Below are 17,593 nucleotides of genomic sequence, written 5' to 3'. Positions count from 1 at the left end.
TCGGCGCTGTTTCATTTCCACGTGCACTACTCTCATGCACTATATGATTTTTTTCCTTTTACTCTCAGTCGCACGAACCTTTTGGTAAGAACGGTTAGTGCCTTCTACGCAGTCTGGCTTCAACCTGCGGACATCAGGATGGCTCAGAAAGTAAGAACGAATTCTTCTCCTGCTGGTGACAAAATCATGGTCGCAAAACTGAATATTTCTTGTTACCGAGTTTCGCATTTACTTCTTCGGTTTCAGCCATTTCTCGTCTCCTTGTAGCAATGTCGAGAGTGTTCCGGTGCTCTCGTAACAGTTACATTTACTTTTAGACCTATTTGATTCAAGCATACACGTTTTCTGCGCGGATGTTATATATTGCCGATTGCCGATATATACTGTAGTTCCATGCCAACTGGGCACTTATTTGCTCGAATCACAACTGGATTTTCTCGCCTGCAACTTATTTTCATACTTGAGCTCCTTCTTACACTGTGACAGGCATCATTTTTGCAGGAAGAAAGAAAGAGATGCTGGGCGCGAGAGGAAGAGTTTTCCGGGTTTTTTTTTCACTTTTCTGTAAAAATTTTAGTCAAAGACACAAACTTATCCAAGTAATCCACTCCTTCACCATGAGTGCGTTTGTATCCGCATTGCACCTTGGCCTATCCCCCGCCATGTGCATCTGCCATAAGCCTGAGGACACCATCATTATTTAGCAGCATTTAGTAGCCGACAACAGCGGCCACATACGAGAACTGCCAGCCACTTGTGGTCTATTTCGTCAATATCCTTAGAGTGCGTGGATCATAAGTTTCTAGTCTCTAAAACCGCCAACTCCGTGCTAAGCCGCGTTGGCTTTGGCACCTCCGGATAAGATACGAGTTACCGCTACGTTCCGCGCAATGTACAAGTGCGTGTGGTCAGGTCAGAATGAACAGGCGCTGTCGGCGCGCAAGCGCGCCAAAATGAGTGTTTAGCAGCAACTCAATGAACAGTTCCTCGGTGTACGTGCGAAGCGCCTCCGCGCCCAGCGCCGCGCCGCGGCGGACGTCGAAAGCGGGCGTGTATCTCCATGCTTCTGGTTCTAGCTCGCTGCCCTCTCGAGCCGGATTAAAGAATGTCAAGCAGTGAACAAAAGATGGCTGTGGAGCTGACAGGATTCCAAGAAGAGTTGGGGGACCTGAAAGAGCTTCCAGCCATAAATAAAAGAGTCCCCAGAGCCCCGCGGTCCTCCGGTTGTTGTAAACCGAACCCCGCTTCCGACGCGCGCGCGGGAGCCTGTGCGCAGGCGCCGGTATCTGATATTCATAGATATCTGCGACACGCTCGCCTGTCGCTCCCCGCTCATGCGCAGACAGGCTCCAGCGTACGCCCGTGTGCGTAGGCGCTCCGCCCTTACGTCTAGGATACGTCCATCGAGTTAGAGCTTTAGATGTGAAGCATGAAATCATTTGCGAATGCAAGCCAGGCAAAAGCAAACTTTTTGATGAGCAAGAACAACGGTGTTGAAGAAAACGGCAAAACGCATCGCAACAAACACGGAGAGAGGGCGATACCAGGCCTCAGGCAGAAAGTTCGGCGTACCAGTGTACTTGTGGGACAAGGTTAAGCAAGCAGGCAAAACGCTGTTTGCAATAACATGACAGTTAACTAAAATTCGTTAGGGCAGGATATCGCGTTTTAGAGGCGTTTTGACAATACCAACGGCGTAGCCTTAGCCACATGCTTTAGTTCGATCAGCCTAGTATTTGTGTTATGCAGTTCTAACTGTTCAATGATAGTGGAGAATGTGTACGGGCAGTGCAGCATTGCGTTTAAAGCAATGTTCAGCGTCTCAGCTGTTGCCGATATTTCCTTGGAGAACACTCAGGGCCACCGGGACTGCTTTAAAGCATAAAATGGCTGTTGGCTTCCGTTCTTGGAAAGCTCGGCCATTTTCCGGAAGCCTATAAGAACTTTAGGACGAAGAGGTGTTGAACTCTATGTCATACGAGCAGCTGAATCTCGGAAACTTTTCAAACTATCCAGCTGAATGGTATCTTAGTGGCACAAAATCGGCACAAGCCTAATGAGCTGCTCGCCGCCAAAGCAAGCGTGTAGTGTGGGACTTCGAAGCTTCTGGAATGATGTAAAAGATTCATCGGGGAGCATTATCTAGAGGACAAAGCGCTGTACTGACATCTATGATTTTAATGTAAAATAAACTGAAACAGTGCAGTTGGCCACACATGCCGCAAGGATAACACAACCATGCAGAAACAGGAGAAAGAACATTTATATCACGGAACCTTTAAAACGAACATTGCTCCTTTGATTGCTTGCTTTTGCTTTTAGAAATCTCCTTAGATTTAAAATTTCTTCTTGTGGTTTTTGATTCTTGATTGTTGTTTTTTTCTCTATTTTGACTGCGCAACCATCTTTGTTTATTCCGTTAATTTTCCACTGAAATCTTAGTTGTGAACAGTGCTGTGGTCCAATAGCGTTCTTCTGTCCTCTTTGTACGTGCGCTTCTTATCCACTAGAATGAACCATTACCAGCAAACTCAGCTTGCCGTTCTTGTGAAAAAATTAGCACTTGTTCGAATTCAGAAACTATAGAGTCGGTCTTCACCATTTTCGTCTCACGCCGCCTAATAAATGTGTTTGCTATTTCGAGCTACTCCAACAACAGAGAAACGCAAGTTATGGTGGCGTTCAAAAAGTCGAAAACACGAAAGTCACATCAACTGTTTCCAATCATGCATTTAATATATTATGCTCGAGTAGAATACTATACGCTTTCCTAGGCGCCATATCGCAAGGATTGCGATATGATTGGGCACGTTGCAGTGTTCAAAGCAGGAGCGCTAAGAGCGCACGAATCTTTTCTTGTGTGTCTAGGAGCTATGAAATATTCTTAACTACGGCTCCCGACAGGCAGTGGGTTGGCGTACGGTACCAAGGTAGCCGAGTTGTTCAAAAAGCCGCTAGGTTCAATACACCATGGTGCTATTTCGTTCTCCGCAGGTTTGAGTCACTTTATGCACCAAAACGTTGTTGGAAGCTGAGCACAGCACGCAGCGTGAGTGCCCCTCAGGCGCCCGTGGCTGCTCCGTTTTGTTTGGCTGCTCACAAAAGGAGGTGGTGCGAGGCCTGCAGCTCCTACGTCATAGCATTCGTGGAACCGTCGGATCAGCCGAGATTAGCCGCGCTCGCGAATGTGAAAAGCCTCAACAATGGCAAGATCTAGCCATATACGTGAAGCCGGACGCGAAGTCTACAGGCTACGTTATCGAGCCGTACATAGCCGGCCTATGAATGCCGAGTATCTTACTGAGTACTGCAAGAGTAAAAGGAAAGTGCCCTATCTAGCTCCCGCTTTTGCCGTGCCCCGAGCGTCGGCGGAGCAGCCACCTGACAAGAACAACATGCTCGTGAAGTGAAATAGAAACGGGAAAGCCGCAGTGGTTACCACGTTTTACTATACTATAGGCAAGACCTTAGCCGTTCTAGATTTTTCACTTTTTTTTCAGGGTTTACATACCACAAGAGCTGCGATCAACCATGTCTACTGGTTTACGGTAGTTTTCCTCATTTCTCTCCTAGTTTCCAGGACTGGTGAGTGGGTTTTATTGTGTAACGTTGCAAACAATGCCTCAACACGGCCTCGGTTATTGAATCTTTCATGCTGATAATCATGAAAATATCGCCGAAAATTTAAAACGGCGCTTAAGTTTGATGTGACGCCTGATTTTTTCGGTCAAATAAATTGCGCGCCTGTCACTAAATAATGTCCTAATAAAGCGCTGCAACGTACATCGTTGTTAAATCTTTACGAATAAATGTACTCTGCGATTTAATGGAGAGTGAAAACATTGCGAGGAAATTTGTTCTCGTTTGCTTACCCGGTCTTGGAAGGCTCAACCCGTTTACGGTGAATTTTACAACTTTAGATTTATTTTCAGACCTACCAGGTGGACTTCATTGTCATCTCTCCCACGCATATTAGTGAACTGAGTAGAAGCGCAATAGTTTAATTGGGTCTCTTAATTAGAGTACAATTCAAACAACATGGCAGTTAACCATTACCACCCAGGTAAACACAGCTAGACAGCCGCTAAAGATAGATGTGCAGCTCACTCAAGTATTCATAGTCAAATAGTCAAAGAAAATATGTATAGCTGTACTTCTAGTTCATGGTATACATGCATGACTACGCTAATGTTAAGTATTCGATTCCCATAATTCCGATTCAACTTCAAGCATTCTGCTAAAGAATTAGAATTATATCTTGCGCAATTCCAGTTGACTGATCTGACCTTTCTCTGCCAACTGCTAACATTCTTCCAATTAGATAAGTCCGAAGAGCAACTGCTCCTCTTTGCCAGTCATCTCTGGTTCAAGCACCGAATCCAGCCTAAGCTTCTTTTACTATATTCGGGAACAGTTGGCTTTTCCTCTTTCTCTGTGACACTGCAAAAAGGAAAGAAGCAAAGAAGAGAAGAAAGCTTATTTATTTCCGAATGGCAAAGGAAACAACCTAGAGAATAAAGGACAGAAACCTTGTTTTCGTTTTATTTATTGCCCTTCGTTCATCAGTTTGCGCTCGCGAAGTGTCAACAATTGACAAAACGCACCATGTCGATTCCATTTGACTACGGGCGCTTAGGATTTCGCATAGTTCTGATATCTGTGACCGCGGCTTGGTTTTCAGTGTAGCTTAAATCGGCGTTCAGGTTCCTGCAGTGAGCTTGGCTACACTAGAACATAGGATGCGTAGAATCACATCATTAAAGATTGCATAGAAGTAAAACCAACTTCTATTGCTTTTAAGCCTTAAATAACAATTGTAAAATGAACTATTTATGATGCCGCGTTTAATTCCAGCTATTTTCATCGGCACATTTTCTTTGAAGACATTGCGACAAAAGAATCGTGTTACCACGTGTGCGTGAGAGCTTTCTTTGCACAGGCTTGGAATATACATAGTACATTTAACCGCCCTCTTTCTTTTTCCAGGTTCAGCTTTGGTAGTAATCCAGCCAGTCGTGCCTGTGCAACCCATACGCATGGGATCTATAAATCCCTTAGGCACGGGATCCATGGGCATGCCTACTGTAGGCGTTAATACAGCTGGCATGAGTTCTGTGGGTCAAGGATACGGCGGTTCCATCATGCCCATTGGTGGTTCCAACCTGCCGGTAGTTTCTGGAGGTACGTGTTGAGAAGGCTTTCCAGTGAGAAAGCTCTTCAGATTTTTTAGTCTTCAAAGCGACACGTGATAAGGTGCTCCGCAGGAGGGGTGACCGTGTTGCATGTATGGCACTGTCATGGTAATCATGCGTTTCAAAAGCCAACTTGTATTGGAGTTAAATCGTTAATTTAGAGAATGACCCTTCCCCACATTTATGCCCAGTTCTAATGCGCGATTGCCTACTATGGGCTTTAATACAGCTGGCATTGGTTCTGTGGGCCAAGGATACGGAGGTTCCGTCATGCCCATTGGTGGTTCCAACCTGCAGGTGGCTTCTGGAGGTACGTGTTGAGAAGGCTTTTCAATGTGAAAGCTCTTGAGCTTTTGTAGTTGTCAAAGCAACATGCATAATAAGGCAATCCGCAGAACGCGTGATCGTGTGGCATGTCTGGCACTGTCAAGGAATTCGTGTGTTTCAAAGAACATCTTGTGTTGAAGTGCAATCGGACATTTAGAGAACGATCCTTCCTCACATTTATGCCTACTTCTAATGCGCGATGCGAATTAACCAAAAGAGTCATTTGAATCTTCCAAAAAGTTGACAAACAAATCCTCAGTTAGACAGTAAAATTCTCGATTTGTTACACAGAGCTAATGGTCGAGAGAAACACTGTCAGCAAGTAGGAGCGACATGCATGCAATACCAACCGAACTCTGCTGCGATGCTAGGAACAATTCTGGGCTCTAATGAAAGGTTTCGAGCTACAGAGGTTCGTCAGGCAATGTTCAGTGAATATTCATTAACCATAATCAACCTTGTCCCTCCTTTTTTAAGGCGAAAGCCTTTAATGGCTCATGCTTGCGTCCGTCCAGCCATCCGTCCGTTACGCTCGCCAACTCAATAAGAAAAAAAAACTTGCGCATGATTGGATTCGAAGCACTATCCTTCCGTTCCGAAGCCGAGCGTGCTAACGACTACGCTACTTCCTGCCAACGCATATGTAGTTCTTGTCTAGGACGCTGGAGAGTGTTTGCAGAAAGGCGCCGAATCAGACGGATGCCTGCCAAACGCGCTCCAGTTTCTCCAGCATTTAAGATTCGCAAACAATTGTGTACTTAATTAATATGTTAACCACACATCAGTGACACAAGCATCAACACCACGCTAAAGAATTTCGCCTCACCGCACTTTAGGTCAACAACGTGCACATATTCAAGAACCTCAATAAAGCTATTTTATCTTACTTTTCTTGTAATCAATTTCTTCCGGCTCGATTATAAGTCGCTGGAGTTCAAATTTTCGTCACATATTTTCATTTATTTATGAAAACCCCGGACAATTTGTCAGGTACAAGAAGGGAGGGCACAAAAAAAGAACGAAGATGATAAAATGGCATGTATTTGTGGGAGAACATCAGTTGTGAAGGTTGTGAAAATCGGGTTCGAAGAGGGGAGCACCAACGGTAGACGACTGAATGCTACCGAGCGACTTTCACCACACTCGGCGTGCGATCAGCTCCAGCCCGGACCACGCCGTTCCTAGCGTCTAATATTTAGAGCGTACACACAATGATCAGTATAAGAGATTGGTATCGTTCTATTTAAAGTATGTTTCTCGAGTTAAATTAAGCCTCAACAGGGCCTACTTGCCTTGCATTTGATGCAGCTTAAGCGATCAATTTATTCAAAAGATCGATTACTACTCAGGGCAACCATACACCCTGAAGCTGTCATGCGGCCGGCAATCTTTGTTTACACAATATGGTTTCAACCTTTGAGTATGTTTTTTTTCGATGACATCTGGAAAGCATCTGAAATTTCCGCTTAAACGTGTGTTTTAAGGCGAGTACACAGTGTGGCCACTGCGGCTAAGAATTGTTTTCTTTACGTGCTGATAAAATAAACAATGATTGTTCACTTTACTCGCATTCTAAATACTAAGCTTTGTTTGGCAGTAACTGTGCATTAGTTGTATTTGTAATAATTTTTACGTAATTACCATTTGAGATGTTTTATACGGGTGTTTGGAAACATTTATCCTGTTTTTTTTCAGCCCAGTTTTACACAATTTAGAACTTGTCTCAAAAAACTTAGATGAGATGAAAATAAGGGGCAGGCTACAGAAATAAAATGCACAGTATTACAGGAGAAACCGCACTACGGGCCTCCTCATTTTCGTTCCGTCTCTTCTCTATTCATTTCCGCCCTGCTGCAGTGATCGTGACCGATGCCGCCGGCATGCAGAAAGTTGCGACCGGCACGAACGCAGGCCCCATAGTTGCTATTGATAAAAAGCTCCTGGATGGAATCCCCTCCACTATTAATACCCCCAAGCCGCCACCGCCACCACCTCCCGAAACGTCGGAGGACCCACCAGAGGAGCCAGACGAACCCTCCCCGGAGGAGTCAGAAGGACCACCACCGGAAGAAGGGCCAGAAGAACCGCAAGAAGAACCACCAGAAGAACCAACAGAAGAGGAGCCACCGGCAGAGCGAAGCGACAAGGCTCTTCGACTTAACTATGAGTAGGGCGCCTTCGACAGCGACACCCAAGTGGTGCTGACGCACAAAATGCCCAGCAGCCATTCCAGCAATCGTTGTTCTTGCAGCCGGTTACACAGGCATGGCAGGGCATGATAGTTGACAAGAAGCGCGTAACACAATAACTCTCTAGGCTGTATTAGAGATGGTGCTAGTCGGGGAAGCCTTCGATGCTATAAGTAATGCCGCTAATAATTTCTTCCAGCTCCAAGCCTAACGGTTGTTTTCGGAGGCAACGCTTGCCTTGGTAAACTTTTCGCTCATGATGCCAGACGTAATTTAAACTTATTGATGAATTAATGCCCACTGCTTCATTTCGCGACCTTCTGCAACCGAAAGTGTGCTACTTCCCTCCGAACTTTCACGACACAAGCCGTGTAACTTTAACAACGAAGTGAATAAAAGCTTTTCACTGTAGTCGTTACTTCGTTTGCGTAGTAGCAGAAAAGTGGGCAATAGTGTTCACCTCCTGTATCTGGATGGCACTAAGAAAACGTTTTATAAACTTTCGCTATAAAAAGTATATTACAAACTGGCAAATTCTGTTTTGCAGTTCCACAGGGAGTGCCGACAAGGCGCGTCTAATTTTCAAAGGGCTTTTATAACGTTATCTCAGACTGCAGGAAAATTACTTTAATTCTCCTGAGCTTTGAGGTACAAAACGATGCGAACGATGTTTTCCGCTCCGACAAAAAAAAAGCACTACTACAGGAAAGCACTTAGAGCGGAAGTGAATCACTGGGTGCCCCTGAGACCTCACGTTGTTTATATAAAACACCTTTTCTAACCAACTATTTCAAAGTTGAAGGATTTCACAATCTCTTCTATGGCACTCTGGATTCTGAACTCAAACTCAGCGCCCGGCGAAATCACGCAATTGTTAAAGCGGCCTGGAGATGGTAATGCCGTGTTAGTTGCAAGGAGTGTGAAATTTTTAATGCATAGAAAAGCGAGCTGTGCGAACATCGGTCTCTGGGTTACATGAAGCGATGGAGGCTCAAGATCAGGCCCTCGGCACTGTATAGTTTAAACTTTAAAACTTTAAACATACGACTCCACGCCTAAAAGAAACATTGTACTTTACGAATGTCAGGCCAATTCTCGAATATGGATGCGTATGTTGGGACCCGTTCACAAATATTTTAAAGGACAAGCTAGAACGAGTTCAGAAGCGGGCAGCAAGGTTCGTAACTGGGAATTACAACTTTAAGGTTAGAGGTTCTGAACTTCGGGAAGCTCTTGGTTGGAAGTTATTATCCCACTGAAGAAAAGTTTTTAGAATAAAGTTTTTGTACGACATTTACAATAATAAAACAGGAATAAATAAAAGCCTCTATTTAAGGCAACCTCACTACGTTTCGAGTAGAAGGGACAATACCATGAAAATTAGAGGGTATAACTGCCGGATCAATACATTTAAATATTCATTTTTTGCCAACACAATAAGTGACTGGAATCTGCTGCCTAATGAAGTGTTTCAGAGCGAGAATTTCCAGGCAGCAATTGACCTTGCAATATTCTGATTATGCTGCTGTCAGTGTTGGTTCTGTGTCTCGGGTGCAATCAGAATGCTTTTATCTTTTTGGAAGTTCTTATCATTTTTCTGTAACTTTTATTTCTGTTTTGTTCTCTTGTGCTGTATTGAATTTTACTGTTAATGTACTTACCCCCCCCCCTACAATAATGCCTCTCAAGGCGCTGTAGGTACCTTGAATAAATAAAATAGTTCCGTCACCAGCGAGACCGACCAGTGTAGAGGCTTTCGGAGATGCAATAAGCAACCCTGTTAGATATATATTCTGAGCGAAACAACTTAATTTAACGCAGCGTAACGCACGCCCTGCTAGTTTAGTCGACGTACGCATTTTAACTGCGTTTTCCTAATTCAAAACTTCACCAACCGAGAGACTAAAATCTACCTCCGAATAAGTGTTTCTTTTCGGGGACTAAAATTACGATGTGAGTTAAGTGTAATTAATACGAGGAAAACTTTCAGAACATTAAAAGATGTGTAAACAATAGTGACGCCCTGCTTTAGGCCATAAGAACGCAGAAACAGTCTTGTTAGAAAGAAACCGCACACGAGCTCGTCTTCAAGAGCAGAATTCGATTGAGGCGAAGTTCTAGAGGCCCATGTGCTGTGCGATGTCTGTGCACGTAAAAGAACCCCAGGTGGTCGAAAGTTCCGGAGCCCTTCACTACGGCGTCCCTTATAGCCTGAGTCGCTTTGGGACGTTAAACGCCCATAAACCATAAACCAACCGCTATGCGTTTATTTTGTTTTCATTCGTCCATGCACGGAACAGTATAGGGGAACACCGGTCAGTCAAACTGACTGTAGATCTACTTTTCCTCGAGGCTGCGGCGCCTATGTAAATATGTCGTGCATCTGAGAACCTAGAGTAAGTTTTTAGTTGAAAGCGTTTTCTGTAACCATAAAAGGAGAAAAATGCGCCGGAAAAAATTCTACCTTAGCATCCGGAGGCCTTCTAGTCCACGATACGATTCGGGTTCGGAGACGTGGACCTCGCAACCTGGTGATAAGGGACATGAGACAATGAAGGTGCAGCATTCAGCAGAATAACAAAGAAACGGCGTTAATGCCGCTGTAACGGCCACAATGCAGAAGCCTGTTCAGAAAAACCCTGAAAAAGCATTTCCAGCGCAGGATCGTGAGGAAGGAAGGAAGGAAGGCCTCAGACGTTGCTGGCACATACCCACTACGGGGGACTGGCCAAAACACAGGCGGTTAATTACTGGATACCGGAAAGTTTTGACGGGAAAAGGAGTAGTAATAGTATGTAGTCTGAGAGATTGGAAGAGGAAAGGAAAGGGGTCCAGTTAACTTGGAGATCAAAGACGGGACAATTGCTTAATGTGCATAATAGTACACAATGCCTGTAATGTTGCAATGTCGTACTGACTGAGGGCGGAAAAAAGAAATTAAAATGGGAGTCGCTGCGTTTCTTAAGAACATTTTGCACAGCAGAGCGCACACTCCTGTCGCTTCGCCCAAGCAAAGAAGCGCCAATGGAAAGAACAACCGCGGAAGACACAGGCAAGCCCAGTTGATGAAATGGAATTCGCAAAAGACGCTTCCTCAAATGAGAAAAGCGGCGGCAGAACAGAAGGAAGTGATCTATTGTCTCAGGTTCGGCACAAAAAGGGCACAGTGGGGAAGCCGCCAGGCCAGATCTGTGAAGGTAGAAATTTAGAAGGGGAACCCGGCAACGCAAGCGCGTGAAAGAGACCTCTAGTCTGCGTGAGCGCCAGTCTTTGCTACTCCAAGAATACAGAATATGCTGATACTCGGGAGATGATGTAAGAGCTGAGGCAGCAAATTCCTGAAATACTGTGTAGCTGCGAAACCTCACTGCAGCTGTATATGCACACGGTGGCAGGACAGCAACAATTGGGCCGCTGAGAGAGGCTCTTGCTAAGGAATCTGCAACCTCATTTAAGTGAAAGCCCATGTGACCGGGTACCCAAAGCAACCTTACCGAATTTAGATAGAGCGGAATCAGGAACTTAAAGAGGCGTAATGGCCGAGAGTCAGTGGGTGAGGATAAGGAAGAGCAAATGGACAGAGAGTCTGTCATAGGCACGACCTGGCAAACGGTAGATTCTAATTTTCGTAAGGCTAAGATTACTGTTAATAATTCAGCCAGAAAAATTGGAGTGAAGTCAGGACGACGGGGAGAAAAAGACCAATCCAGTGAAGGCGAAAAAATTCGCACACCTGCCTTTTCGCGATCGTGCGAGGCATCGGTAGCAATAAGAACATGAGAGGAAAAGGACCTTAGGTGGTCCTGCAATAGACCCTGGAGAAGCGGGAAGAGCTGCAGCTTTGCATTCGATGGGAAAATGTCATCGAATTCAATCTGGACAGATGAGGAGTTGTTATATATTTGGCGGACATCTGTGAAATGAATATTTATGCAATCAAGGAGGGACTGCACGTAACATATCTGCGAGGTATGAAATCGAGACCAGGCAGCACTAAAAAAGGCGGAAGGTTGACTAAGAAATATTATACTGGAAGCGTGAAGAGGTGAGTTGCACAATTTCAAAAATGGTTTAACTGTTAAAAGGCGAAACCTAGCTGATAACGAAGGTATTCGCGCCTCAAGGTGCAGAACAGCATTGGCGACATATTTTGGAAGCCCCAGAAAAAGGCGCAACGCCTCACGCTCCAAAAGCACAAGAGGGCGAAGTTTATAGGCAGGAGCTCCTGAGAATAAAACACACCCGAACTCCAAAATTGGGCGGACGTACATTTTATAAATCATCAGAAGCGTATGCCTTCTCATGCCTGACCTAGCACTACAAAGCCAGCGCAGGATGCCAATGGCCCGAACTCCTTTTGCCAAAACTTGCTCAATCTGTGGCCACCAGGAGAGAGTAGAGTCATAAATTACACTGAGATACTATAGGTAATATGTTATTTCTATAGACAAGGCAGATATTTACTGGAACAGAAACTGTAAATACTAACAATGCGCATTTCTTCACATTAAGGGACAGATGAATTCTTCCTAGACAGTTGTCAAGAACATTGAGGTAATTTTGCAGGGTTTGATAAAGAGTGTGAATGTCACCTGCTGATGCAAAAAATGCAATATCGTCGGCGTACACATAAGTTTTCACATTTTGAATGCATGGAATCGAGCTTAGAAAAATGTTAAAAAGAACAGATGAGAGAACTGATCCTTGCGGAACACCTCTTGTCTGTGGAAATCTCTTTGAGGAAACACCATTTTGGCAGCAGTAAAATTCTCTATTTTCCAAAAAAAACAGAAATCCAGGCTACAAAATAGCTTGGGAAGTTGAGTTCGTGTAATCTTAGTAATAGAGTCGAGTGCTCCACGCTGTCGTATGCTTTACTGACATCCAAGGTGTCAAGCGCAGCAAACTTTTTCTATTGCGAGCTAATTTAATACGACTCTCAAGGTCAGTATGAGCACACCAAATTGAACAACCTGGCCTGAAACCAATTTGGCATGGATTCAATACAGCATTTTCTGAAATGAATGACATGACACGACTGAGAAGGAACCTTTCCACCAATTTCACAAGGTTCGATGTTATCGAAATAGGGCGTATATTGTCTAAAGTTAAGCCATCCCCTTGTTTTTTAAGCAATGGAACTATTTCAGCAAGACGCCACTCATGCGGTATCCAACGACCTTTAATAGAATGGTTAATTAGAGCCAACAGGTCTGCAGGAGATTCATTGAACAATATTTTGATCATATATGAAGTGACCTTATCGGGGCCAGGAGCCGCTGGGGATAAGCGCAGAACAATTTGCGACAGCTCAGGCATAGAGACCTCAGTGAAATCACTTGAGGTGCATGTGAATATAGTAGGAGAAGGTAAAGCAGATGTAAAGCGAAGCTCTAGGCCACACGCAATATCCTCTAAGGCCTTTGCGATGTCAGCAGGGGATTAACCATGGGATTCAATGTTGGCAGCCGGAGGAATCACCTTGTTGCGCCTCATGAAATTAAACAAAGCTCGTTTATTTCCTGATTGGGAAAGGAAATCATAATGATTTGTATTATACTCCTCCTTTGCACGGGCGACAGTGCGCTTAAATGTTGCTGCAACATACTTATAATCCAGCCAATTTTTTGGGCATTGATTGATAAGAAGTTTCTTCCAAGCTGCTTTCCGTCGTCTATATGCACGCGTGCAATCAGCATTCCACCAATTGTTCTCGATTGCACCCTTTGTTCTCTTAAGCAAAAATTCAGACTTTTGCATTGCATGGTCCAGTACTGAGCATAGATGTGCAGCCTTGCTTTCGGCACTTCTCTGAGCGCGAGTGTCTGAAGTTATTTGGAGGGCTGATTTTAGCGTGTCTTTAAAGCAATTGTAATTTATGAACGTGCGCTGATGTCGCTCAGGAAGAGTTAATTTACACGCAAACTTGAAACTAATCGGTAGATGATCACTGTTTGTTGCACAGTCAACAGGCGCCCAAGACATAACAGAGACTCCTGGGGAGGAAAAAGTTAAATCCAAGGCAGAGCGGCATTGACTGCGAACAAACGTAGGCAATCCGGAATTGTTGCAGATCAAGTTGTTGCCAGAAGCCCAATCAAATAGCCTAGAACCAAAGCTGTCTGTTTTAAACCCCTAAGTCACATGGTGCGAATTGAAGTCGCCAAGTAATAGAACCTGAGATCGGCTACTAGACATGAGTGAGTCAAGGGGCCGAGTGTCACGCACACCAGACGGGAAATATGCATTAGCTACCGTAAAGGGCTGTTGACCTGGGACACTGAGGTCAACCGCAAAGATTTCACATTCATTGTCCGCATATTGAAAAGAAATGCATGCCCTGTGGCAAACCTTTGTAGATATGAGCACTAACAGCCCTCCCCCTCGTGATGACCGGTCAAGCCGGAACGGATGCTAATCCTTGAGATGATAATTGAAATTTGAAGTTAGCCATGTTTCCTGTAAAGCAACTAAATCTGGTAGAAGCTGATTGCATAGGCAATTTAAATCTGTTGAAGCTGAGAATATAGATCGACAATTCTCTGGAGTACACTTAAGAACCCTATCTTAGCGGAAGTGCCACAGCCGCGACTGCCTTTTCTAGAATCCTGGTCTTAGCGTTTTGACTTGCGTTACTTTTCTTTGTCTTTGACTGGGGGCAAGATGGACCTGCAATATTCAGAGGAGACCCACTTCGTTTCTGGGCGCGGAGATCAGACTCCATATCCATACAATCCATAGAGGATGCGTCCATAACGCTATGCGAAGGAGAGGCCTGAGAGGTCTTTTGTTGCTCACATTGTTTTTGGCCCTGTGGAGCGGAATCGATTACTACAGAAGGAGGAGTAGCTTGCAAAGCCAAAGAAGACAAGAGCGGAGCGGTGGACGCCTGCAGAAGATTGGTCATCTGAGCAGCTATGACCTGCGAAATGCACGTGGACACGGTTTCCATAATGCGATCCATTGCATTTGCCACAGCTTTCTCAACTGCCGCTGTAATAGCCTGGGACCAACTAGAATCCATTATGGGTGGACATTTGGCGGCCACACTAGAGTAGGCTGAGGCTCACTCCTTGACTGCGGCAAAAGCCTCTCTCCGCGTGCATCTGCGCTTGTCTATAAGCTAGAGCACCTGAACTTCTTGTGCTCGTGCAGGACAGTCAGGCGAATCAGCAGGGTGAGCACCGCTACACAAACAACATTTCTCTTGCTGTTCAGGACATTCCTCTCTGCAATGACGTTCCCCACAGGCACAGCAGCGTGAGGCCGATTTGCAGTCTTTGCCGCTGTGGCCAAATCGCCAGCAGTTTTGACACTGAAGGGGCCGAGAGTTAAAGGCATCTACTCGAAAAACCAATGGCCACACCGTAATCTCTGACGGGCAAAATATTCCTGTAAATGTGGCAATGACGGACTCCGTAGGAATTTTTTCTCCGTCAATCATCCTGCTGCATCGATGGACAGCAATCACTCCCGCAGGCGAGAGGTTCTCAAGCGTTTTCGCAGGGCTCAATCGAGAGTCGACCCCTCGGACCAAGCCCTTGGAACATGCTAGATGAGGCGGAATGAATGCGCTCACCGGGTGGTTGGCGAATGACGTACACTTCAGCAGGTCTTCAATACAGGCTTTATCCAGCGACCTGCGCAAAATACCACCCCTTCCAGACTGCCGGACGTCGGTAATGTGCATTAAATGCTGCGATGTGGACTTAAAAGCCGCCTGCACGGCCTCCGGGTTGTTCAGTCGGATAGCGCCTCCATCGGAAGGCACTAATGCGACTGGAATTCTTGAAACACCGCTGCGGAAAAAGAGGTCAATTGGGAGCTGGTCTTTAGGAAGAGATGCCGACCAAGGGGAAAAACCCCTGGCCAGGAGAAGAAGTAGACATTAAGCTCTCGTCCCGCACCCAATCACCCCAGAACAGGAGCAAACAGGCACAGACAAAAAGGAGAAATTTAGCAAGCTAGAGCAACACCGCCAGGTACTTAGCCACTGCCCCGCAGCCTGGGTAGCTGAGCCACGTCAACAGAACAGCGACCAGCGAAATCACGAGGCCTGCTGGGCACGAGAGACTCGCGAGAGACTCGTGAGAGCCGCGGCAGCGGAACTTCAACGTCTTCCTCAGAAGAGCCATCTGTCATTCCCCCTTAAAAAAGTAATCAAGCAACTCAGGGCACACATATATATGCTCACACAGGAACGACAGGCGTTGAAGGTGAGGCATAGAACGACAACAAAAAGCGGGAAGAAACCTTCGTCGTTATCGTGGAAAATACGGTTTCCAGCTTAAAAACGTGGATGACTTCTCAGCAAGGTGGTCGACGAGGCGGCTCCTCTGGGCCACCCTGGAGCCTTTCGTAGTTAACACCACTGACACGTCGCAAGAAATTGTAAGGTCCAAAATATCTGCTGAATAGGCTTTCTGACAAGCCCCTGCGTTGCACGGGAGCACAGAGTCAAACTTGATCGCCGGGAATGTAACACACTTCCCTGTGCCTGAGATAGTAGCGGCGCGTGTCTTTATTTAGTTGCCTCCTTGAATGCAGACGGACAACGATGGGCCTGCTTAGCAAGTAGGAGAAACTGCTCAGCTTCAAAAACCAGTTGTTTTTTTCGCTCGGGCAAGACAGCATTACGTCTGTATAGCATCGGCCGAACGTCCCTGCCGTAAGGAAGGCGAAATGGGGTGAAAAGCGTCGTTACCTGAAGGGCCATTGTGTGCGCGAACGTGACGTACGGGAGGATCAGGACCCAGGTCCTGGGCTGCAATGAGTATACATCGACAGCGTTTTTACGATGGTATTACTGAGTCTCTCCGTCAGCCCATTCACCTTCGTGTGGTAGGCGGTCGTTTTGCGACGGATGGTGATACTCAATTCAAACACTGCCATCACTTGCGCAGCAAAGGCAATATATCTATCAGTAAAGATGCAGCATTGAGTGCCGTGCCGAAGTTCGATCTTCTGAGGAAAAAAATGGGTGCCTTCAGACTCGGTTCCACAGGCTAACGCCTTGGTTTCGGCTAGGAGAGTTGAAAATTAGTGGTCCATCGATCGTCTATCGGTTACCATCTGAGAATAAAGGAAACGGTTTCAAGGGGTCCTTGCCAACTTGACAAAACAGTGAACTGGGGGATTCGTGTTTTGCAGGAACCCCACTGACTTGAATGGCGGCGCCTTACGACGTTGACATTGACGACCGCTTTGAATGTGCCGCTTTACGATTGGGGCAAGGCGGGATCAATAGAATATTTCTCTTAGTCTAACAAGCGTTCGTGACAAGACCAAGTTGCCAGAAGTAGGTTTATTCTGCTACGCGGAAAGTGTTTCCTCATGAAGAGTCGATGGTACGCAAGTAGGTAAGGTCTGCAATTGAAGCTTTAACGCTTCTTATGAAGGATGCTGTTTCTAAGAAAAAGAGGGTGAGAGGACTCAAGATAAGCACAGGGAAATGGGTGTTCTGCCTTCCAGATAACAAGTACAAGATAGATATTCTCGGTATGCCCGCTGTTGAGTGGCTAGTCCGGAGGCCCTGACAGACTGATAGAACCTGCTGTTGTCGCAGTTGTTGGTTTCACCGTTGACTGGCACACGTGATAGCGGGTCGGCATCTTCGTGCTTATCGAACTCCTAAAGGCGTAAACTTCAACATGCCGGGCGTCAAGATGGGTCCCGAAGGTTGGCGAATCAGCACAAGGACTGATGAACAGCTTCGATCTTCAAATGTGCAGTCCAAGACTTCGAAAAGGGCACTTTCAAAGGTGTGTTCCACTGCTCCACACTAAAAAGACAGGCGTGGCAGAGTCATTACAGACTTCTGTAACATACTTTTACGACTATTTGATAGATGCATCCGCACTACTTCACAAACCTACTTCAAACGGA

At 45.7% G+C, this 17,593-nt stretch overlaps 1 protein-coding gene across 2 annotated transcripts; it reads left to right on the top strand.

Annotated features, from left to right (window-relative positions):
• On the top strand, positions 1-8,119 carry LOC144118785 (uncharacterized). 2 transcript variants are annotated; one of them, XM_077651608.1, is made up of 5 exons: positions 1-150; positions 3,501-3,585; positions 4,987-5,181; positions 5,422-5,502; positions 7,377-8,119. In XM_077651608.1, the coding sequence occupies exons 1-5, from the start codon at positions 139-141 to the stop codon at positions 7,688-7,690; spliced, it is 687 nt and encodes a 228-aa protein (XP_077507734.1). In that variant the 5' UTR covers positions 1-138; the 3' UTR covers positions 7,691-8,119. The 2 variants fall into 2 exon arrangements, with proteins under 2 accessions (XP_077507734.1, XP_077507735.1); XM_077651609.1 differs by lacking the exon at positions 5,422-5,502.
• Positions 8,120-17,593: the final 9,474 nt, after the last annotated feature.

Source organism: Amblyomma americanum, chromosome 2 (assembly GCF_052857255.1).
Source record: "Amblyomma americanum isolate KBUSLIRL-KWMA chromosome 2, ASM5285725v1, whole genome shotgun sequence".
In the NCBI taxonomy this organism is placed as follows: Eukaryota; Metazoa; Arthropoda; class Arachnida; order Ixodida; family Ixodidae; genus Amblyomma; species Amblyomma americanum.
The sequence above is the reverse complement of the archived record's forward strand: the minus strand, read 5'-3'. Positions and strand labels throughout refer to the sequence as shown.

What these genes read in the sequence shown, in the direction of transcription:
- LOC144118785 (XM_077651608.1), top strand. An exon ending in TCTCCTAGTTTCCAGGACTG is followed by an intron (nt 3,586 to 4,986) that starts GTGAGTGGGTTT and finishes TTCTTTTTCCAG; the next exon opens with GTTCAGCTTTGGTAGTAATC. An exon ending in CCTGCAGGTGGCTTCTGGAG is followed by an intron (nt 5,503 to 7,376) that starts GTACGTGTTGAG and finishes GCCCTGCTGCAG; the next exon opens with TGATCGTGACCGATGCCGCC.